This window comes from Trachurus japonicus, chromosome 13, assembly GCF_045865225.1.
Source record: "Trachurus japonicus isolate A0001 chromosome 13, Traja_1.0".
NCBI lineage: Eukaryota > Metazoa > Chordata > Actinopteri > Carangiformes > Carangidae > Trachurus > Trachurus japonicus.
Window position 1 is genome coordinate 38554130 of NC_140919.1, and position 24045 is coordinate 38578174.

Sequence of the window (24045 nt, forward strand, 5' to 3'; positions counted from 1 at the left end):
GATATTGATCCTCTTTCCCCCACCCATTCAGTCTACATCCCTTTCTCTCTCTCTCACACACACACACACACACACACAGACACATACATACACATACATATATACAAGCCTCTCGTTTGATCTACATCTCTTGACCTATAATCATTAACTTACGCAGATTAACAGACTAAAAATTTCCCTCACTGTCTCCGTTTTGTTAAAGCATGCCACTGTGAATTGTGGACTTCAGTGCTTTCATTTGTTATGTGTCTGGGGCCTTTTCACTGCACCACTGAGCATAAGGGCATAGCAGACAGTTACTCATTAATATATTACAACTCCAATATTCATTAACCTTGAACCTTGCACAGTCCGATAGAGGTTATAGATGGAGGAAGAAAGTGTATCTGCAGTGACACCTGCCTAATAATGCAGAATTGATTGATTTTGGCAAATAATCAGCCCTTAAGTGCAGCGATGCATCAGTGCTGTTAGATTTCGTCAGTGGGGAGCAGTTAACAAGAACATTAACAACTCAGTGCTGTGCGTCCTCTAAACCTACTTTTACAGTGTATATTAATTGGACCATGTGTGCTCTTAAATTTTGCCTTGTAAAACAGCAGTGCAATAACACTAACCCCTAATATTTTAATCTCAAGAATGCCATCAATTTCTAATTTTACACAGATATCCACATTCAAGACGTCAATTAAAAAGATTTCTTCAGTATATTCAACATTCAACATAGTCCAGTTATCCCACACTTACGGTTATATAAGTTTTGAACAGTGTGAAGAGCAAACAACAGATTGAATGTTATGACCTGTGTATTTTCTGTAAATATTGGTTTATAAAAGCAGGTTGTTACTCACCTGAGCTGTCGAAGACTCTGTATTACCTCTGGCCTGAGGTGTGTGTGTGTGTGGCCCTGTCTGCATCAGGGGCAGGTGCAGACCAAATTCCCACCCCATAGATCCACCCTCTAACACACGCGCACACACACACACACACACACACACACACACACACACACACACACACACACACACACACACACACACACAAACCAGCTCTCCACACCCACAGCCTTATTTCAGACCTGCCGCTCAGTTACATATTTACTCATAAATTTTGTACTCTGGTGCCAATAAAGAGAAGTTCAGGCAACCTTTGGAATCGCAGCAGAAAGTGTGGCATGTTACTCTCATAGTTTCACAGCCCCAAGAGCTGCTTATAACCTTGATTGAAGTCGATAGGAAGTTACCAGGCTGATTTCAAGTGCTGTTGGAGGGCTGCTTGCAAATAATACTCAAACTCTTGAGGAGAACTCTGAAAAACAGAAAACGTTGGATCTACACCAAAACATTCTCATCTAAATGAATACAAAGGAACACAATTTTGTGTGTCCAGACATACCTGTATTTATTTATGCCAAAAGCACAACAGTTTCCTACACAACAAGGCCTCATGCATTGAATGAACACAGCATTTACTCCTACAGCAGACGTCTTTTAAAACAAGTATACTCTGAACTAAGATTGGTGAAGCCTGACCTGACAGGGGATTCACAACGACTGTTCATTAGTTCTCTCATTATTTTTTTACTTCATGTTTGGCTACTATTAATGTAGTCACATAGATAATACACATTTTAGGTTGCCCTTCTCCCTAGACTCAGCACAGTTTTTCAGAAATGCTCCACACATATGATCATTCAAAGCATTGTGGCATTATACAGACTCGCAAAGCAATTTCATTTTCACAAACACAAAAGCCCAACCTAAATCGCACCCAAATCTAAAGAGGCTTCACAGATTTGTGTTGTGAGTGAGTGTGTTTGGGGAATCTAATGATAGTCTTCTGGAGACTAGTTAATCCTGGCGGAGCCGGTGACGGTGCAGTGGGGTGGATTTGTGGAGAAGACGGCAGTGAGACAGCTGATGCAGGAGCTCCCTCAACTCTAGACAAGGAAACACTGCAGTGGAGGAGCTCATGCAGATACCTGCAAACCATTCCTGTGCTCAGAGAGCTGTGGCAGTTGAGATTGTCTTATATAAGGCTCATTACATTTACATGTAGAGATACACATGTGATGTACGTACATACAATCACATACACACATATATATACAGGATATGCACGCGTGTATATCACATGTGCACACAAATACAACCAGTCATTCAAACATAGACCTAAATCAACAATATTCAACTGTTTATCTTATCCATAAATTATCTGTAGTAATATATCTATATATGTATATACTTAAATATACGTATATATATGGATATATGTTTTATTCCAAATGTAACAAACATTATCTAGGACAACTGACAAAAATGACAAATTTCAATAAACAACAAACTGACAAATCCTAAAACCTAAAGGCAATAGAAGTACAAAACAAAGAACAGCAGACTACACAACATTAAAAACTCTTCAAGGGCTTAAAAGACTATCATGTGTTAAAGGCGCTACTGGCTAAGACGAAGAGCTGAAGTTAGACTTGAACAGAAAGGCAAAGGGACGGACAAGAGAACTGAGGGGCTGGCACAGTCACAACAGAGCACGACAGGCTAAAGGTTTGTATTTAGGGCACAAGATTTATATACATATACCTTGAAACATATACCTCCCCCTCTTACCCTGTCATATAACCAATTACAATAACCATCAATTTCTTTATTGTTATGTTGGCTTCATATCAAATAAAGCTGATCATCTTTTCAGAAGGCAGTCAGTCGTGGAGATGCTTCAGTTCTCTGCTGGAGTCTCTTTGGCAGCCGCTGCAGCTGAAAGAGGTCAAGGACAAGGTTTTTAGTGCAAAGCATTAAACCTGCCCACGGACATTTTTTCCTAAATATTTTATGCTCCTCTCACTCCTTTACTCCCTCATTCTCTTTTGTGCAAGTTTTGTGTTTGCAATGTTTAATGGGGGCCCTTTTGCTTGTATTACAGAAGTTTAGATTGAGCTTTTTTCACTCTTATTAACTTTCAGAGACAAGACTCACAATGTGATATTGCTAGTTTTACATCGACTATGTGGACCATGTAAAAATCATCTTGCAAAGGCTTGAAGCTTGATTGAGTTTGGTAATACAACACTAAACATCCTGACGTCCTTATGTAAATGAAGTTGCAAGGAGCTCTTTGAAAAACTGTCTTTCTGCTGGTACATTCAAAGATGTCAATGTATCCTTGAACTGATATGTAAGGCCTGTATGACTGAGCTCTGTTGCAAACCAATTAAAAAGCCTTTCATGAAATTTAGTGGTGTTCCTCTGATCAGACACTGATTTTATGGGATGCTTCAGACATCATGAAATATGCTAAACCAGTGCACTGCATTCTGTAGTGATGATTGACAAGGGGTTACTGTACGTTTCCATTTAAAACAGTTGGCACAGGCTGCAACAGGCAGAAAATCAAACAGTCAGCAGACAAACATGGCTGCTGTGAAATTTTCATTTTCAACTGTGACATCTCAGATGTGGAGACGGGGAGAGATTACAAAACAGTCAATGTGGGAGTCTACAGTGAACGTTATGATAACCTCATTTTGACAATAATGGAACCGTGTCAGAACGGTGTCCTGTAACATATTGGTGGATTTTTCACACTGTTTTGAAATGAATTGAAACATAATACATCGTGGAGGGCAGGAAATCATCCCTTTGGAAAGGCTCAGCAGCATTTAAGAGCATATACAACTCGTAGCTGCTCTTTCTCTCAGCCTCACACAAACAGTACAGCTCAACATGTGCTCGCAGAGCAAATCGGCCCCCTCCTCCTCCTCCTCGGCTGTGCTATGGGCTCTCCCAAAGGAAAACTCAATAATGGATGTATGTCAGGGGGTGAGCCAGAGGTTTGAGAGGCTGACAGAGAGTTAAAACGTTCATCTTACCCTTGGAGACAATCAGGGTCTCCTCCTGTGCCTCCTCATCACTAGGGGTCCTGAAGAGAGGATCCATACATTGTCATGTTAGTCATATGACAAAAACACTCTCATAAAACCAAGTCTGATATTGCTTTGCGTTTAGTTTTTCAATCAAAGAGGGACACTGACGTACCTGGGCTTCTGGTTGATACTGCAGCGGCACCGCCGACCTGGAAACAGAAGAACTCATTCACTGTGTTGACCAGAGTGCTAACTGCATGTATAGTCTGTCAACACTGCAAAAAGTGGCTCAATGATGTGAAAAAATAAATAAACAGCGTGGAAACAAGATGGTGTAGAAACTCAGTGTGGAAATACTACTAATGATTGACGAGGTAATTGTTAATTTTTTTTTTTACTTGATTGTAACACTTGATGGCAGCAATTGCATGTACATAATATGACACACAGTGTTACGACACAGACTGAGGTTAACTTACTGAGAATGAGTAGGATGCCCAGTGCGAACAGAACCACGGCCAATGCCAGTCCCCCGATCCTGAGACTCTCATAGTCTACAGAAGACATTGATGACAGAATGTACACTTGAGCCAGAGAAAGAAATCTGAGCAATATCATTCAAGGCAAAAATGCGTCATGTGTAATTTGAGTCATTTGATCCCAACAGTGATGCCTTTTCAAAACTCACCATAAATAAATGGGTTTTCAACGTTCACACCTTTTTCATCTGGAAAATATAACAGCAAATAAAATAAGACAGCATTTAGAACCAAGGTGTTCACATTTATAATTTGGCTTAAGCTGACTAATCTCAAAACTGTCATCAGGCAAGGCAAGGCAATTTTATTTGTATAGCCCGTTTTTACAAACAGTTCGTCTCAAAGGGCTTTACATGGCATCGTAACAACATCCTCTGTCCTTAGACCCTCACATCGACTGAGGAAAAACTCCATAGAAAACCCTTTTAACAGGGAAAAATCGGAGAAACCTCAGGGTGAGCAACAGAGGAGGGATCCCTCACCCAGGATGGACAGACGTGCAATAGATGTTGTTACAGACAAGAAGACAGTTTACAGTTCATCACAATGTCTCTGTAAAATTCTGTGAAACCACAGGGCCGTATTTCCTTAAACTTAACCATGACATCATTTGAATGTTCAGAAATTAGAAACAACATGAATTTTAAATGAGATCGAGGGTTTTTCCAGCTTTGTCCAACAATGACATCTTTATCATCATCTTATTCATAGTACAGTGTTCACACTAGAATTTTGTGTATTTTGTTAAGTATTTCTACACATACAGAACCCTCTCTTTTTCCAATCAAGCAACCACTAAAATCTCTTTCCAGTCAACCCACAGTGGGGTCTGGTAATTCTAGGACTTAATCCATACATCTGCCACAGTTCTCTGCAGAGGGCCTATACCCACAAGGTTTTGATCTGAAACCAATAGACCCATCTATGTGGATGCTATAGGACTGGGGTGGTGTTGAAGACTGCATCGCGTGTACTCACTGTGGTCGTTGGCATCTGTTGTTGCTGAGAGGAAACCATGACAGGAAGTGGTTTGAGTCAGAGGGCGAATGGAAAAAAAAGAGGCAGAGGGGGAAAACACAGGAAATCAGATAAGAAACCACACGTAAAAAAAAAATATTCAAAATTATTCCCATCTATCTCTCTTTGTTTATTTTGCACCAACACAAGTGTCATAAAAAATCATTTGCAGCACAGCACCACGTCATCTATTTGTAGCATGCGACTGTGTGAGCATACACAATCATACACCCTAAACAGACCTCACACAAGCAGTCGGTGACACAGCCGGTCTGTTAAATCCCACACATAAAGTCCTAAAGTAATAATTGATGTTTTGCCCTCTAGCCCACACCCAGACAGTGCATGCAGTTTCATGTAACATCACACCGCCTCCCTATGGATGATCGGTGCGCGTGCACCTGGGGGCACTTACCAGCCACACACACCAGCAGTGAAGAGAGGAAGAGCAAAATAGTTTCCATGGCAACTGTTGACACAGAGTAAAAAAGAGAAACGGTGAGGGAGATTGCAAAAAAAAAAAAAAGAAAAACAGTGAGTGTTTATAAAAGCTGCAATATTTCATCTCACGTGTGTCGGTTTGGGACATAAACAGTGAACACACATGTAGTCTATGGTTCATATACACAACACACAGCAAACAGGCTACGTAAACATACAGTTAGTTGCTTGTGAAAGACAGAATCACATCACACAGCACCAGCGCCGTCTAAACCCCTGGAGTATACGTAAAAGCCCTGCGGATATAGTTTTTTATCTTGCGTAACGATCCATGTTCACAGGGTGCATACATGTTCTCTTTTCCTGGCGGAGAGAGATTACTCCTGCCTCCCTGTGGATGTCGCGCAACCTTGGCCTATTTTCATGGAGGGTATTCAATGCACACACACCAACTTTGTCTCCAACAAAATGTCTTCACATTCTGCTATTTTGCATTGGTCATTTTGCAGGTAAGAATGTGGTTGTTGTGGTCCATGTCAAAGTCCCCACTTTGCTTCAGAATGAAATATCAGCACAACTTTTGAATGGATTCTGTACCAACATTCATGCTCCCCACAAGATTACTCTTAATGACTTAAACGTTACTCTGACAATCTGGTCATAGCAACATGTCGTGACTGCTCTAGGATGAACTGCCAAGTAATTTGGTGCAGTTGCCTAGGAGATATATATTCTCATGACTTTGGTGATCCTTTCCTCCGAAGTACTTGTCATTCTAGATACAAAATGCAAAAATTACACAACTAAGATGTTAGACATGCAGAGAAAATACATCAGCATGTAAAAAACGTCTCTGTGAAGATTCAAGTATTCTGATGTTAACATTTCACCGTGCCAAAGTGCAGACTCACAGGAGGAAGGAAGAAAAATGTAAGAGCGCAGCATTTGATTAATGACATGCACTTTGTTCTATGTATGTCTGAATAAGTTTTTAAACCGCATTTCACTTGATTTAAACTTTGCAATTTCTTCCTTTTACTTTCATTCAGTGACATCTGAACAGAAGGCAGATAGTTTAGGTACAATGAGTAAATGTCAAGGTCCTCATATTTATAAAATTCCTGCAAAGACAGATTTGAAATGTCAGGTAATCTACTGCTTTTCTCTCTGTCTGATATCTCTATGAAGTAGTGGTCAGAGCACTTATAGCAGACCTGTTGGCAGCAACAAGTCATTAATCAATATCTGCAAGTGGTCTAACTCTCCATCACATTCAGATGACTGGTAATGCGTTACACATTGAGCTTCAGAGACCATAAAAATAAACCAGCGGGGAGGTTAGGCTACTGGGGGCAATGTTTCAATATAGATGAATACAAGATTTGAAGCATGTCAAGGCGAGTGACAACCTGCAGTGAAATATTAGTATGCTCAATACACACATTACAGAAGCATCTGTCTCCAGTCTTCTAGGGGTTCTTTTCCATGCCATGGCCCCCCAAATAGCATTAGCTTCTGGCCAGGGACCCCTTTTGCAAACCCACTGAGATTGAGGTTTGATGTCAGGCACAAACTGCCAGTTTATGATGTCACAAATGATATTTTGACTGGCAAGCAATTAGAAAGATGAGCATGATGGCAAATAATGTTTCAATATGTTATATTACTATACATGATATTTCATAATAATTCTCAAAATATAATCATTTGATGTTATTTTGTTATTTGCATTTTTTCTCATCTTCACTCCAATTTGCTGAGGACCCCCTACCACCCCCAGGCGGTCGCCCAGGGGGCCTCGGCCCCCACTTTGAAAACCACTGTTCTAGATGTTATAAACCAGACTCTACCTGTCTTGTTTGAGAGCGCCACCTGCCTGTCTATCTGTCTGCCTACATGTCTTCATTCATTTCCGTCCATCGAACTGACTCTGCAGCTCTGTGACTGACTGATTCCATTTATGTCCATCGATCCATTTGGATGTTTATCTGTCCTACGATGTAGCATGGTGCAGAAGATAATGCAGTTATGTGAACAGACTCCATTATAGACATTAGCAGGGGTACAGACTGTTACGTTCCTACCCAGCTGCTCTTTGTATGTTGGTTGGTGCGTACTGTATATTGGATTTCTAAGTCCTTGTGTGGATCTGAGTCACACACTCATAACTAAGGCATCTCTGAAATAATGTGGCACAACAACTGTGGAGAGGATGCATTAGAGTAATGGTATCTACCCTTTGAAAGACTACTGACCTCATTTAGGTTGAACAGGTGGGACTGTTTTTGTTTTTTGAGATGAGGCACAGTCAGAGTGACCTGATAGCTCGGTGATTAGGGCACATACCACATGGGCTCATATGCCCCCAGCACTGAGTTCCCTGATCCAACCATTTGCTGCATGTCCAGTCTCCTACTCTCTCCCCGAATTCCCTGTCTATCTCAACTAGCACTATCTAATAAAGGCATACAACTATAGATAAACAAATTCAACTACTAAGAGGTCCCCTTGTTTCTAATTTAGCTGTACTCCATTTACTAGAGTTTTTTTTTCTTTACATTCATTCAATTCAATTCAAATGTATTTATATAGCACCATATCATGCAGAAGCAGTTCAGAGTGCTAATAATAATAATAAATACTACATCTCGTGGAGACTTTAATATCAGTTGCACAGAAACGTTTCTAGTCGTGCTTTATGTTTTCTGGTGCATTCAGAGTGGCACACTCGCCATCTGGTAAAAAGTAAAACCAGATATGAATGATAAGTTATGACAATATAGTCTTTGGAGGCATAGCCTATCTGTCACATCTGCCCATCTTGAAAGCGACATCTTTATTTCCACATCAGAGGTGATGATTGACGGCTGTCCCCAAACTGTACATCACATAAAATCAGCTCAAACAAATTAATGAACGTAGAACCAGCTCCAGAAACAGCTGGCAGGAAAATGATTCATACTACAGCAGGTGCTGTGTTTATGATCTAATTCTACAGCACTTGATATCAACCTGCTTCTACCTGAACATCCAAACACACTGTTTTGTCATTGACAGAGATTTTAGCGCAGAAACAGTCAATAAGTAGGCCATCCCTGTTCAGGTGATAAAACTGTTTGCTCAACTGAATAAACATATTTATCTTTGCTCACAATATTTGGCTTGTGCTTTTTTATTTTTTTTATTTGAGTTGAGTTGAGTTGAGTTGAGATTACTTTATTTATCCCATAGGGCAATTCTGTTTCTACAGCTGACCACCGCACCAAAATCACATACACAAGCATACATACAACTGAGGAGGAAAGTGCAAGGACAGTGCAAATTTGAGATCAAGTAAGATACATTGCACATTATATAACCTGCATAAACAATGAAAATAGTGAAATTAAACATTGTGCAGGAGAGGTGGAAGCCAAAAAAAGGCTTATGATGGGTTTGGAGTTTAACCAATTCTCTGGCATTGCAGCTTTGAAACTTAAATATATACATAGTCGTTTGCAACTAGTCTCCAATCTCTGTGTATAAGTGCTCATCATCCATGTCTGACACCTTGTCTCACACGGTCTCATTTAACCTTTTTCTTTCCCATCTTCACCCTCCTCCTCCATTAACAATCATCACATGCTGCCCGACGGGCGTGAAAACCTCTATGTATCTGAGAGGATGTGGGATGAATACAGAAAGGTGGCTGGTGATGAAAATGCGACCCAACCATATAACTGTTTTCAATGAGAAACAAGCACATTGAAAAGCTTTCTAAAAACAAATTCTGAATTGAAAACCCAATTGTGCATTTGGCAGCTACTTAGCCATTCACAAACGTAACATCATTTGATCCCAAAGGCACCATATTTAGCAAGAGCAATATAGAATAATGGGTGTTCTTCCGGACAGTCTTCAGCACCGGCAGTGTAAAGATAGGTCCATCAGTGAGACTAATGGAGGGGCAGAATGGTGTAGGGAAAGATGAAGGTGCCGGTGGCTGGAGGATGGAGAGAGGTCCTGTGCCCTTTTGTGTCTCCTCTCACTAAGAGACTTGTTAATAGCACGGATATGAGAGTAAGTGTTCAGGGTTAAATGGTCTGTTGGACAAACTCCAATGATTCTGGAGAAACAAAAGATAGTCTGAGGTTAGAGGCCAAGCAATTAGGCAGACACCACAACACCTGCTCCTCCTCTGACAGGCAAGGGAAGCCGACTTTTATGCACTGATCAAAACCTGAAAAAAAAAACCTCTCTCTATTTATTATTGCAGCTTTCATTTAAGATGATATGGCGGTTGTGTCTCTATGGTTTGGTATTGGTCCAAGGGAAGGATCAACAGCAGAAGACGACTGATTTCAGGTTGACATGATCTGCATTGAAACCTTTAAATCTCAAGATCCTGAGGTACAGGAACACTCCTCCCTCCTGGACATCTACAGAGCAGCCAGCATGGTGAGTGACCCCACCCATACATCACACAGCCTCGTCTCCTGCCACTTTGGAGAAGATAGCTAAGTCCTGCTCCACCAGACTGAGTGAGAGCTTTATCCGTCAGACTGTCGGGCTGCTGAACTCTCTCTCCCCTGCCTCCACCATGTCTGGACTAAACGCACACATCCACACTCACCATACTGTAACTCATCCTTCAGGTGACACATATTTCTTGACATCTTCTCACCACTTTTTGCACTACATTTATTACCAATGATGTAAATTGACGTTAACCAGAAAGAGGAGCCTATTAAAATCCTCTTTATGTCTTATGTTGTACAGATTTGTTGTACAAAATCAATAATAAAGCTGACTTGAGCTGATTTATGCTGAATATAAACTATAGCACTTAGACTGGGAATGATCTTATATCATCCCCCATAATGAAAAAATATTAATATTAATATAAATATTCAACAAGTTGTTTTCCAAAACTGTTTGGTCATATCTTTATAATAACTCACATAATTTATGTGTTTATGTGTTGTGTTCTTCCTTTTTTTGAGAACTGTAACAAGATTTTTTCCAGTAGCCTACACCGGTGCCAGTAAACCAGGCCTGAGTCTTGGAACCAGCATCTTCACCCACACATAAATAAAGATAATGATAACAACCCAGTAAAGAATATCACTTTTGTTGTGGGTGCAATATGAATCTCTTTTGACGGGAAGTGTTTTTAATCATTAGTGGGTCAGTGTCACACTCTTGTCCCGTGGGAACCCTTACGGGGGGTTTTGGCAGCATGGCACTGCCAAGTGTAATGTATCAAGCAGCTATTCATCACCAGCCTTTCTCTCCCCAGGTATGATACATGGCACCTGAGCAGTTTCATCTCCATCTTTCCTCACCCTACCATATCCGAACTATTGTTTAGCAATATCAAGTTCCAGCGCCAGGCTTCCATTTGTTTCGGAGGAGAGGGCAGGAAAGGGGCAGGCAGGGTGACAGTATCTCTTTGAGCAAGACAAGGAAATAGCAGGTAAGGAGGCTGTAATGTGGGGACAAGGAAAGGGCAGACAGGAAGACAGTGAGAATGGGGGATGAGCGGAAGGGGGACAGAAATCGTCTGACAGGGGAGTACAGGCGAAGGGCATGACTGGAGAGGAGACAGAGAAAAGGTTGTCTGCTGTTTGATTGTGTCATTTCTAGAGTATAATGCACTGAATATTAAAAAGAAAAAGGTCAGAAAGTGCGATTAAACAAATTTGATGAGGGAGATGAAGACATAAGTGGGCAGTCAAAGAGACAACAGAGAGTCAAAGCAATGAGACGAGCAGGGGAGATGAAGGACAGCAGGGATCGATTAAAAAAATCAAATTAGTGATATCTCAATATCAGGCAAATGTAGGCTATTGTGTCGCTGAAGATTGTAACAATAAATGTGACCGACTTTTGAGGCAGAAGCACCACAAATGGCAGTTTTACTGATGAATTATACAGAGTGCAAGGTCATTAAAGACAGACTATAACCACAGGGATTCCCAGAGTCCATATGAGTGCTCCTATGTGACCACACCCACCAACCCCACTAATTGGGTGTAAAGTGTGTTTCAGGATCTAGGCTACTACACTTGTCTGTCTCTCTGATAGACTGTATATCTGTCTGGTTGGGTATTTGTTTTAATTTGTGTGTGCGCCTATTTTAAAGGCAAGGTTTTATATGTTAGGGTTGACCATTAGTAGCTATATAAATGAATTAAAAACTCAACTCTCTATTTTCCTTTGAAGAAAAATGTAGGGCAGATAAATAGGTCACGCCACAGGTCGCTATATCCTAGTCTATAGGCTATCTGCCATCATAATGATGTTACATCACCATGACAACAACGTGCGTCGTCCCATACTGTCCAGTTATCTCTATGGTAACTGTCTGCGGCTGCAAAATTGTGGCGCCTAACGAGGAACTGGATAAGATGGTGAAAAACGGAGTCCAGCTACAGCAACAGTACCGGGAGAAACTGGGTGTGGTCGGTCGGAATACATGCAGTCCGTTTCTGCGATGAATCACCACACACACATGTTAGGGCTGAATAAATGCGCGGTGCTGATTCCCGGCAGCTTGTAGCTATTTATGAGTCGAGAGCGCTCAATAAACGCACTGATAACCTCTCCATTATGGTGTCAACCGCACAGCGAGCACGGCATGGCACGGCACGACCACCTCAGAATAATAGTAAAGCAGGTGCGACATGTAATTCCTACACCCTACAGGCGACGTGCGCGCATTCATCCACTTTTGCGTCTCCTCAACCTGTGGATCGTCTGATGGAGCTGAGGAGGAGAGAGCCAGCATCCGCCTTGTGGTTTTCCTCCTCACTGAGAGCCAACTGCCCGTTTACAATAAAAGCAATGACATCATACATGACATCTTTTTTTCATCCAACAAGGCAAAAATAAAAAGACACACGTCAAAGGGAGTCAATCTGTTGTGGCAAATGTGTTTTTACCGCGCAACCAGTGGGTTACAGTGATCAGTGCCAGAGCTGACACACCCTCATGTTATATTACCACTGATAAATAACCATTAAGTAGCCCAGCGCTACAAACGGCGTCTGTGCAAATTGATGAAACCACATGCAGGATCATGTAGGCGAAATATTGCACTGACTGTTCAATGATTTCTCCCACAAGCGTGATTCCGTGACAATCCCTAATTAAATGATTAATTTTTATTTAAATTAGACTATGGTTATTTTCCAATCAGCCTGCTGATATTAGCATTCTCTTCCAGGCCATATCTCACGGCGTTTACAACCCCCACCTGCCAGTCATGTACAGGAGAAAACAACAATAACATCATCTGACACACATCATACGTGCGCGCTTTGTCAACTTACCTCTTGTTTCTCCAGCGGACCCGTTAGCCATCCAACTGATATCCAACCACCAAAATCAATCAGCTTCTCTCACACTTCCAGATTCTCATCTGTCAATATAGGCACACTTCGCACATCTACTTGTCCTGGGAAAATAGAAGTGATGTATAACAGTGTGACTCCTGGAGTGACTGTTTATTTAGTGCGTTGAACCCTTTCTCTCCCTCTCTCTCTCTCTCTATCACTCCCTCTCTCTCTTTCTCCCTCTTACACACACAAACACAAACCCATCACAGACCCCTCAATGCAGCATTATTCCAGCCTCCTGTGTGACTGACAGTCTGGATTTACTCTATGATCAATCAACGGCCATAATAATAATAATAATATTAATAATAATTATAATAATAATCATCAAAATAATCATAATAATAACAATAAAGGATTTTCCTTCATCTTTATTTCTTCTTCTGTGTGCTCAGTGATCCCACACACAAGCCGCATAAATATGACAGGGATGACGCACACCTTGACACACAACGTAAGAATAACAATTAATGAAAAAAAAAAAATCACAGTGTGAGTACAAAAGGACTGTTAGGTGCACGGACAAGAGTGCCAGCTCAATAAGGGTGTCTGGGGGGGATCAAAGGTCACACTGCTTCCTTCATTAAGTGAATGTATAAAGTGTCTTTTTTATATTTATATGGTAAAAAAAAATAAAAACAGTTGACATTAGAAAAGCCTGAGATGTGTCCCTGAGGAAAAAAACACACCTCTACAATCATAAATCATCTGTTATAAGAGTATCATTCAAACCAATTGAAAAAAAAAAAACAGATCACAGGGCCAGCCGTCTTTCAAGCTTCATCAACAAATGCTGCAAGTAAACATGAGTAGAAAGAAACGAAGAAAATAAAATTTGTGAAAAATGCAAGAGTGAAGTCGTTGCATTGATTAGCGTCCATTAATACACAGAACAGTCATGTGACAGAGGATGAGTATACTGTAGATAATGCAGGACACCAAGACAGAGGTCCTGTGTCCAGCGTCGTGCTGCCGTTCCCCCAACCTTTCATCTGTCTGTCTTTCTGTCCACAGCTTCATCTTATCAATCCTTTCATCTGTGCAAAAGGTTCATCCATCTCCCCAAGACGACTTCATAGTGCAAGGGGGTGGGGGTGGGGTGGGGGGTTGGAGCAACGCACCCGCAGGAGACCAGGCGACATCACTTCGCTTCCTGTATGAGGAAACAGGAAGAGGTTTACATGGTGTCAGGCGGTGACTCACAGTCTAGTCTACATTAGGCAAGGCAAGGCAAGGCATCTTTATTTATATAGCGCATTTCATACCAAGGCAACTCAATGTGCTTTACATAAAGACAAAACATTAAAAAAAAAAAAGAGAAGCATAAAACAGAATAAAAACAAACAAACACTAAAAACAGAGTTAAAGCAAGAGAAAATAAAAGTAAAATAAAAGAAAATAGATCAAGTTTAAAGTAGACCATTCAGTGATTTGTAAACCAGTAGCAGAACTTTGAAATCTATTCTGTAGCTGACTAGGAGCCAATGTAAGGTCTTAAGAACTGGGGTGATGTAATCTGATCTCTTTGTTCTGGTTAAAACTCGAGCTGCAGCGTTCTGAATGAGCTGCAGCTGTTTGATGCTTTTTTGGGGGGAGACCAGTCAGAAGACCGTTACAGTAGTCTAGTCTACTGGAGATAAAAGCATGAATCAGCTTCTCCTGATCAGTTTGGGACATAAAACCCTTAATTCTGGATATGTTCTTAAGTTGATAAAAGGCTGATTTGGTGACTGATTTGATATGGCTGTTGAAGGTCAGATCTGAGTCTATCAGCACGCCAAGGTTTCGGACTTGGTCTTTAGTTTCTAAAAGACAGTGACTCAAGGTGTTTACTGACAGCAACCCTCTTCTCTTTATTGCCAAAAACAATGACCTCAGTTTTTTCTTGATTTAACTGAAGGAAATTCTGGTTCATCCAATTTTTGACTTGCTCTTACATCCAGCTTAACAACAAACACAGCCTCCAATACTTCGTCTTTACTCTATCTTACCTGTAGTTTTCTGTAGATCCAGGGCAGAATGCTACTGACTCTGGTATAAACGCCTGGCTTGTTTTTTTCACCACAGCCAGCTCCCCAGCTCGTGATCCCCACCAGGTACCAGCGGCTGTCTCCCTGACATACCAGAGGTCCACCGCTGTCCCCCTGGAGAACACAGTTCATACTTCATTTACACGTTTTCCTCCGAAGTTTGCTTGGCCCTAAAAGCACCAGCATCAGTTTCCATTTAACTACCACAAACATCTCCCTTCACCTGACATGAGTCTTTGCCTCCTGCCAGGTCTCCAGCACAGATCATGTTCCTGGTCACAGCGCTTCCATACACGCTGGGGCTGTTGCACACCCTTGTATCGATGATGTCCACGGTCACCTCCATCAGGTTCTTAGAGGCAGTGCCTGTATTGGAGAAAACATGTGTGTCATTTGTTTTTTCTTACAAGACTCTGAATTATGCCAAAATAGTGGTTGAATATGTTTTAGACCTTAAAACTGGGTTTATGTCTGTTTGTCTCTACCATGGCAACTGCTGTCATGTCATCCCTATGGTTATGATTAATTGTGGAGTCTGACTTCTATATTCCATCTCATTCTGCAGTTTGCATCAGCCTTTATACTGTATGTGTCATATAGGCCTATCTTTCTTATTTGCAATCGGCTTTGGTTTATACAAGGCAGACATCAGCATCCCTTAGGTGGTTCAGAGATACTGTGCTGTGTTCTGTCGGTCTGTGCTTCTTCTGATGACTATCTGCCTGAATGTTGTACAGCCCTCTGGATTAGTTTGTGCCTTGTCTGACTACATTCTTCTTGTCAATTGTAATCCTGCCTTTTGACCTAAATTTGGGTACCAGATCCAGTGTTACAGCTGATACTGCGTTTTTGCCTCAAGGATGTTTAAAAAAAAAAAAAAAATCCACAAAAAGACTGCGTTTTTGAAAGAATGGGGGAAATGTGCACATCTGATCTAATTAGATTCAAACCTAATCATATCTTTCTGCTAAAGTGGCAGCTAATGTAGATCTGACAAAATAAACAAGCTTGGCGGCTCCATGTCCCATCATACCTGATCCTGCCTCAGTGGTTCCAAAGCCTGTGGTCCAACATTTCTGTCCAGAGGGAATTTTCTGCCCAGTGGTTGGCAGACAAACTGGTTGAACTTTATCTGGATTAATAAAAAGAAAAAGGGAAAAAAAAGAAGGTATTTTTCTTTCAAAAACACACGATTGGTTTTCAAAATGGTAGTGCACACAGAGCAATAGAAATTCCTGGAATTTATAAAATGTTTGGGCAGCAAAGTGAACACTGATTGACACAGACTCTCAAACTCTGATTACTGTATCAGCAGGCCTTTCTTTCAAGCCATTCAGTTACACAACTTGCCACACTACATACTGCTTATGAACACAACAGAAACAGCTCTTAAATGGCTCTTATATGTTCAAGGAGGGAGGTAATCAGGCTGAAACACCTTCGCTGATTGTGATTTCAATCATGACAACTACAATAAGAGCTGTTGTTGTGAGAGAAATTCTGCCCACAGCCTCATGTATGAGAGAGTAGAATGAAACAGTGTTTATACAGTGTATTTAAGAACAGTAAAGGGCAACATAAATGAATAACTCCTCACTGCCTGTCTCTTAATGAATATCTGCAACTGTTTTGAAAAAAAACTGACCGTTGAAAACAATCGGAGATGTAAATTTGAGCAGAGCGACGTCTTGGTCATTAGTCTTGCTGTTGTAATTCTCGTTGAGCAGGATCTTTTCAATCAGGTAAGGCTGAGGTAGATTGTTCTGAGACACCACACCAGCATACACTTTCCACTGTGTTGGGGCAGCCATAGATTTGCTTTGGAAAAAAAAGAAAAAAAAAGACCATTCAGTGGAACCAGATTTGACATTGATGCCAAAATATTCAGCATAAAATCAATTCAGCACTGCAGACTGGGGCTGAACAAAGTATCTTTCTACTGTTACTATGTATGAAATCTTTTGCGAGAATAAAACAGACTGTTCCAGTATAGAAAAAAAAACATGAAAAACCCTAAAATGTGATAAAAGTGTGCTAAGACACATTTTCTGTCAGTCACCTTGGGAAGCAGTGGGCGGCAGTCACCGCAAAATCAGGAGAGATGAGGACTGCACCACAGACATGGGATCCTCTGAAGTGGAGCGACAACTGCCAAGGCCACTGACCTGTCTCAGCTATGCTGCCCCCAATGATCCGGGACGTAGACTGCTGCTGCCCACAGTCTGGGAAAGACAATGGATTATAGTGTGACTATGGATCAAGGACTTACAGTGACATAGTGGTGATGGAATAATTGTATTTTGTTATTGATCTCTAGAATTCTGTTTTCCCAGTCAATGATCAAGAGAAAATGTTTAATTTTCAACTCACAAATGACCTCATCACTCATCACACCCACAAAAACACACTGAGCTCAACACAGCACCATGTGGGGAGAGATAGGTGAGTAGGTCAGGACTGTCTCGACCAGACTGTATTCAATATCTTTGTGATATTGTGCTATCAGTATGTCTGGTTTTCTCATTATTGAAATGAAATATTCTCCAACTCACATCTAAAATTCAAAGCATGCTACATTAGTGTCAATTGATATATATATACTCGTGATTTTCTGTTGTTGGGAAGATGCACAGTTATTGGCGCTGTGTTTTTAGTGAGGGAGACAGAGAGAGAGAGAGCTCATGTGTAAAGGTGTGGGACACATGACTGTAGGAACAGATGGAGGCTCCTTACCCACACACTGCAGGGAGACGGTTTCCTGGGATGGACAGGAGGAACTGTGTGAAGCCAGGAATGAGGAAAGCATGTTAAACATAAACACATAAAACAATGCACACCTTTGAAATTGTGCACATTTAATTTCAGCATCGACTGATGTCTGAGCTGTGTAGGAAACAGGTGAGGAAAAAGGACTTGATTCTGTACCTGACTTGTACAGCACCCTGGATAAATGACGGTGACGATGATGTACTGGTTGGTGTTAAACCAATGGACTGGGTCTGGGATTCCACTGCTTGGGTGAGATAAGACCTGGAGATAGAGAGAAGGGCAGTTCAGAAAGTCGAAGAGATAAACGTGCACGTACAAACACCATTTTTGTGAAAACAATCCCTGATGGGGTCTGAAAACTCATTCTGGCTCTGTCACACTCCAGAGAGACCTGTGGAGAATCAATTCAGCCATAAACACACATCAGTAGGTGAGGAGAAATTAGATGGATCTCAGTGGGTAAATCACAGGTTGAAGATAGAAGCCTATATTGGAAAGTGGGTCTGGAAAAATAACAAGCTAAATCACCCCTTCATGAAAACAGAGCCAGCTCTGACTGATGATAGGGAATGATGATAGAGATTTCGATCCAGAGGTGCCAATCCAAAACGTTTTTTGTTTTTTTAGCATTTACTGCTGCTCCTAATCTCGGACGTCTCCATGGATGTAATCAAGCATAACTGAGGTCTCAAGAGCTTAAAGTCAAATGATGATTTCTTTACTTTCTGAACCCCAGCTGAGCGCAGGTCTGTTCTGATCGTTTCTGGTCCCAGCCTTCGTAGCACACTGGTAGGAAGCGGCCATCTTCAGATGTCCTGACCTGCAGACTGTTGCCCTCACCAAACCTCACTGGTGGAAAACAAGTAAACAGACAAACACAGAAGATCACTTAGACACACAACACAATGTGACTGCAAAGTGGAGACTTTGGCCTCTGCGCTGCTATTACAGTAAAAATCAAATGCGAAATAATAAAAAATAAATGCATGCATGCTGCTGCTTTGTGCAGTTTCCTGTTTCCTCCTATCACATTACATTATTTCTTGGTACTGAAATTAAAGTTGAATTATGCTGTCTAATTTGATCCACTTTCTACTTCTTGCTCAATAAGTGCTACAAAGATGTAGTGACTGATGATGTAATTAGTGTTGGGCTATTACACTAAGTACAAGTGCCTGCCATACATGATTATCCCCATTGACAGATCTATGTTTGAGAACTCATCTCCCCTGTTTGAGTGTATCCTTTTGGATGTCAAGTGTATCACCCATCCATCCCCACCACGTGTCCTTGCATTAGTCTGGTTCTGATTGGGCCTTTGTGTGTGGTTGTGCCAACTTACCACAACTATTTTCATCACTGCCCAGCTTGCAGTCTACTACTCCATCACACTGGATAGTATTGTTCGGGCAGGTGTCGAAAGTTGGTGTCAGATCTTCGGTTCTGTCATCATTGTACTCATTGTAAACGGCCACTGTTGCCACCCTGGTGCCATAGCGAACTGTTGTTGGAGCACAATGGTTAACCAGAGGTAGGCCTACTACACTGTGCATTGTTAGTGTTATAGTTAACTAATGTCAAATCCTGACATGATTTAAGAACATAAATGAATAAATCACCTGTAATGATATTTTATTCATTCCTACATCAAATCTATATGTGATGTAGGGTGTTTTAACATTACATGGTTAGCTATATCTTTAAAAAGTAAAGGGCCCACAAGAACACAAGAAACATAGCCTATACTATTCATGCACTTGCAACAGTTATGAATAAATCAGAACAGCAAATCAATATAGTATAAAGTGATCTGTATAAATAAACACACTGTACCTCCAAGCCAGATGGCCAGTGCCAGCAGACCAAGCAAAAGTAAGATTCCCCCTGACCCTCCATAACACTGGGCGTTATTCTGACAGCATCTCCTGCTCTTACTCCTAGGGGCTGAACACAGACAGTACACAAACGTATGTACAAACACACACAAACACAAACTGATCGTGTCTGAAGCCACTTAATTGTTTTGCAAAATTCTCAGAAAGATGCGGGATATCACTCACGCATACCTGGCTGTGTGACTTGGTGAACAACCACCGGAGGCGGATACTGAGGGATGTAATGTGGATGGCTGGGGGGCGTCAGGCCTGGACCCACACCATACACCACCTCCTCATAGGACTTGAGGGGGGGCTGGGTGTGCAGGCCAACAGAGTAGTAAGGAGGAGGGGGGTCATTCTGTGGAGAAAAGACACAAAAGGTGAAGGGAGAATAAAATAACCAACAAGAGGTTGGCATAGTTAAAATCAACTCTTTCCGCTACTTTGTCATCGTTTACCTTGGGAAATAAAGCACACTGCTATATTTAATAGATATAATGGTATCAGTGGATAGTAGATAGTGAAGCCAATAACTCGGTATGTTTTTGGTTGCCAAGACTGAGCACGTAGCCCATTGTCTCTCATGTGGTCCTAACACAAGTCTATGTCTTATATCCACACCTGGGTAACAACCTCACACACAAAGACACAAGTGATGTATCCTGGCAACAGAGTCTAAAAGATCAAGTTTTAACAGCCCATTTCCTCATTCTTTTTGTGCTACCTCCACTGCTTTTTTTGAGTGGCCATATCAGGTATTTCAGACAAAGGACTTAATCAGTGTTTGGATTTTTATTTTATTTTGAGGGGTTTGCAGGTAGGTTAACATCTGCTCACAAGAGAGGTAGCACGGGAAAAGGAAGGCAACCAAATCCAAAGTCTTGATTTGAAGCAGTCTCAAATGTTCTTTTACTCAATTTGCTAAGGCTATGCCCTGACCTGACCTGACTGCAAATGACTCAGGTACATAAATCAGCTGACTCTTCCTGGTTATAAAAATGGCCTCTAATACCAATGATTCCTTTTGGCTTTGTTTTACTGACAGTGACTTGCAAAACTTGTATTGGATAGTTTCCACTTTCCCTTCCTGCTTCTCCGAATATTGAGTTTGCCTACTGTAAACAAAGAGATTATGACGAAACATACAGGCTTCAATGAGGTAGCTACCAAAGTTTTTACATGGTTGCATTAAAAGTGACAATATAACAGAATCAATTCTTTTTTTGTCTTTTTTTCAGTATTGCTGAGAAAAAGATGGAAATATTGACACAAAAAATGAAAACACAGCAGGCAGAAAGCCTGGCTCTGCAAAGAAATCGACCTATCAGCATTTGTATAGGTCACTTATTCATATGTAATAACTTATTGAAGGCACAGAGACACAACAAATAATAAAACATGTTGTTTACTGAGCTTCAGAGGTTCTGGTAGGTTTTATTGCTTTTATGACAGTCAGACAAGCTGTTTCTGCCCCGTTTCCAGTCTTGGTGCTATGTTAAGCTAAGAGCAGTGGATGGGACCCTTCATGACACGTTCATTAACTGGGGGGAACACTTTGTCCAAAAAAAAAGAAAGGGATGGCCTCGCCACAAAAGGTGTTTCATAAGACCATTTCTATAGGATGCTGGTTAAGTTTCAAAATACACCTATGGGCGACATTCACCCCACTTGATTCAAGTAAAATGGTTGAGCTGAAATATGTGGAGGAGCAGGTCCATCATATTTCCCTCTAGAGGAGGATCATATTGCATGGTTTGCCATTATTGGCCCATCAGACTATCAGCCATTGTCTTGGTAAAATGTTAGAAAAACATTAAAAGATTAGAGGTTCACATGGCATTTAAAAGCTATTGTTTGATTCAAACAATAGGTATGATAATATTAAGTTACAAAGCCCCCTGACGTGAAATGGTTCCTGTATGTTTCAATACCTGAGCTGTAGGGATGTAAATAAATCACTTGATTGTCTCAGAAGACTTGACAATCAGTACAACATCCATCACCCTTTGTCCTTAGACGCTCAATCTGGATAAGAAAAGTTCAAACTTTTTTTCCCTTTTACATACATTGAACATTAAGGACAAAAGAGATAGAAAGATCTGTTTTTAGTTTAATACGTTTCCTAAGCTTAAACACAATCTGAAAACATGGATTGTTTTAAAACAAAATTTGCAAACTTGATGGTGTGAAGACATGTGGTTACTACAACAAAACAGATACAAAACCTAAAGATTTTCCAAGAGTGACTTTTGTAAAATGTTGCCTGTTAGAGGCTACTGTAAAGACAGAACATCTGTAGCAACACAATCCTTAAAACAACACTTGAACACTTAATTTAGGGAAAATCTATAATCAATCCTTCCAAACCTGCTTTCAGGAGAAACTGAAACAAATACAACCTCTAATGTCATTCTGTTATCCCTGCACCAAACAGCGCTCCTCAACCTTCTGGAGACCACGTAGGTTTACTGACAACACAATGCAACCAGCAAACAGAGAAGCAGATCAACAGGAATCTGAGAGACAGGTGAGTATTGATGAGGGAAGGAAGCCTGAGTATTGATCGAAGGAAGGTTGAAGAAACCAACACAACACAAGAGGAAGCAGGTTCTCTCTTTGTTGTTGTTGTTGTTGTTGTAAGAGCAGGAGAGAAACACAGTAAGAACCTACCGGGTCATGTTTTGCCATCGGACTCGGGGCAGCAGAGAGTGGAGACTGGAGGTAAAAGCAGGAAGGTGGATCCTTTCTCACATCCAGGTGTTTAGTCAGTCACAGAGCAGCGGTCAGGGCACGGGGACACCACATGTAACACCTCTATTCTTCTTTCCCTTTACTTGTTGTCTCCTTTCTTCTTGACTGTGCATTTGTCACTGACTATCATCCAAGCAGTAACAGGTAGGGCTACCTTCCCCCCTCCCTCCCTCCCTCCCTGACACCTCCCACTTGTAACCACCATCACTCTCTAAGCCTTCTTTCTTGACCTCACAGAGACGGGCGTGCCCAGTGCACCAGATTCTCACCTGCCAGACCAGTTTGGTGGCAGCAAGAGGCCGCTAGCACTTCTTTCACGGTGTGAAGCTCCATATGGCTCAAATGACACCAGCTGAGCTGTCACAGGGACCTGAACCAAAATGGCCTCCCCTCAACTGAGAATTTTTTTTGAAGTGCCAAGACTGAATGGTTTTCATGTGGAATGGGCTCTTTGCATAGCTCCACTACTTCCTGAACTTAATGCTGCTCCTTTGTTTCCTGTCTTACATAATTGGACAAACTGATTAATCCAGGTGTGTTTGACCATTGTGATTACTCAGACACACCTGGATTAATCAGTTTGTCCAATTATGTAAGACAGGAAACAAAGGAGCAGCATTAAGTTCAGGAAGTAGTGGAGCTGTGCAAAGAGCCCATTGAATCCTAAGATAAACTTTACACCTCAGTCTTTTTGTTAGCAGGTTAAATAACCGGAAGAGCTTTGTCATATACTTTTTGAGAGTTTTCTTTAAACTCTGTCCTCCCGCTCCTTTAATGATACTGTTACTGCACAGATGTTCTTTCAGGAAACTTTCAGAGCTACCTTCATCAGATTTCTATCAAGATACCAAATGCTGATGCTTTGTAATCTCTTCCTTTGTAAGGTGTCTAGTGTTTACAGTAGGTCTGGTTCCCAGCGTCCTGCATCTTTCATCCTATCACACTATGAAGGAGTTATCAGGAAGTGTTGGCTGCTGCACACACGATAAGGAGAAACTGTCTCTACTCAGATGCTCATGTGCGTATTATGAACACAGGGTATCACTGTGGTTTTGTGGTCTGGGGCCTATTCCACATAACAACACTGCCCTAGATTTAAACCTAAATGAGAAGCTTTGTGGCATGACAGCCCCTCGTTCTCTTCATGTTTCATCTTTGATACAACTCTACATGATTACATAAGAAAAGGTGAACTGTCCCTGGAGTATGTAACCTAGAATATTAAGCAGATAAAGCACATCCATAAACAGTATTGGTGGTAAAGGCCTTCGATGTCAGATAACATCTTGTGTGGCTTCGTCTCGATGTTTTCATCACTGACACTCACTGTGAAAATGTGTACCTTAAAACACCACTAGAGGGCGA

General features: G+C 41.3%; 2 protein-coding genes across 3 annotated transcripts; both read right to left on the reverse strand.

Annotated features, from left to right (window-relative positions):
* Positions 1–1375: 1375 nt before the first annotated feature.
* On the reverse strand, positions 1376–13422 carry fxyd6 (FXYD domain containing ion transport regulator 6). The gene is made up of 8 exons (XM_085796464.1): positions 13188–13422; positions 5849–5902; positions 5395–5418; positions 4566–4604; positions 4357–4431; positions 4050–4086; positions 3884–3933; positions 1376–2771 (listed from the first exon to the last, which is right to left on the reverse strand). The coding sequence occupies exons 1-8, from the start codon at positions 13216–13218 to the stop codon at positions 2734–2736; spliced, it is 348 nt and encodes a 115-aa protein (XP_085652590.1). The 5' UTR covers positions 13219–13422; the 3' UTR covers positions 1376–2733.
* Positions 13423–13615: 193 nt separating this feature from the next.
* tmprss13a (transmembrane serine protease 13a) lies at positions 13616–22804 on the reverse strand. 2 transcript variants are annotated; one of them, XM_085796466.1, is made up of 13 exons: positions 22600–22804; positions 20119–20287; positions 19886–19996; positions 19395–19553; positions 18775–18901; positions 18209–18313; positions 18017–18060; positions 17343–17505; positions 16929–17101; positions 16317–16415; positions 15507–15649; positions 15245–15397; positions 13616–14406 (listed from the first exon to the last, which is right to left on the reverse strand). In XM_085796466.1, the coding sequence occupies exons 1-13, from the start codon at positions 22615–22617 to the stop codon at positions 14395–14397; spliced, it is 1476 nt and encodes a 491-aa protein (XP_085652592.1). In that variant the 5' UTR covers positions 22618–22804; the 3' UTR covers positions 13616–14394. The 2 variants fall into 2 exon arrangements, with proteins under 2 accessions (XP_085652592.1, XP_085652591.1); XM_085796465.1 differs by having other exon boundaries at positions 20113–20287.
* Positions 22805–24045: the final 1241 nt, after the last annotated feature.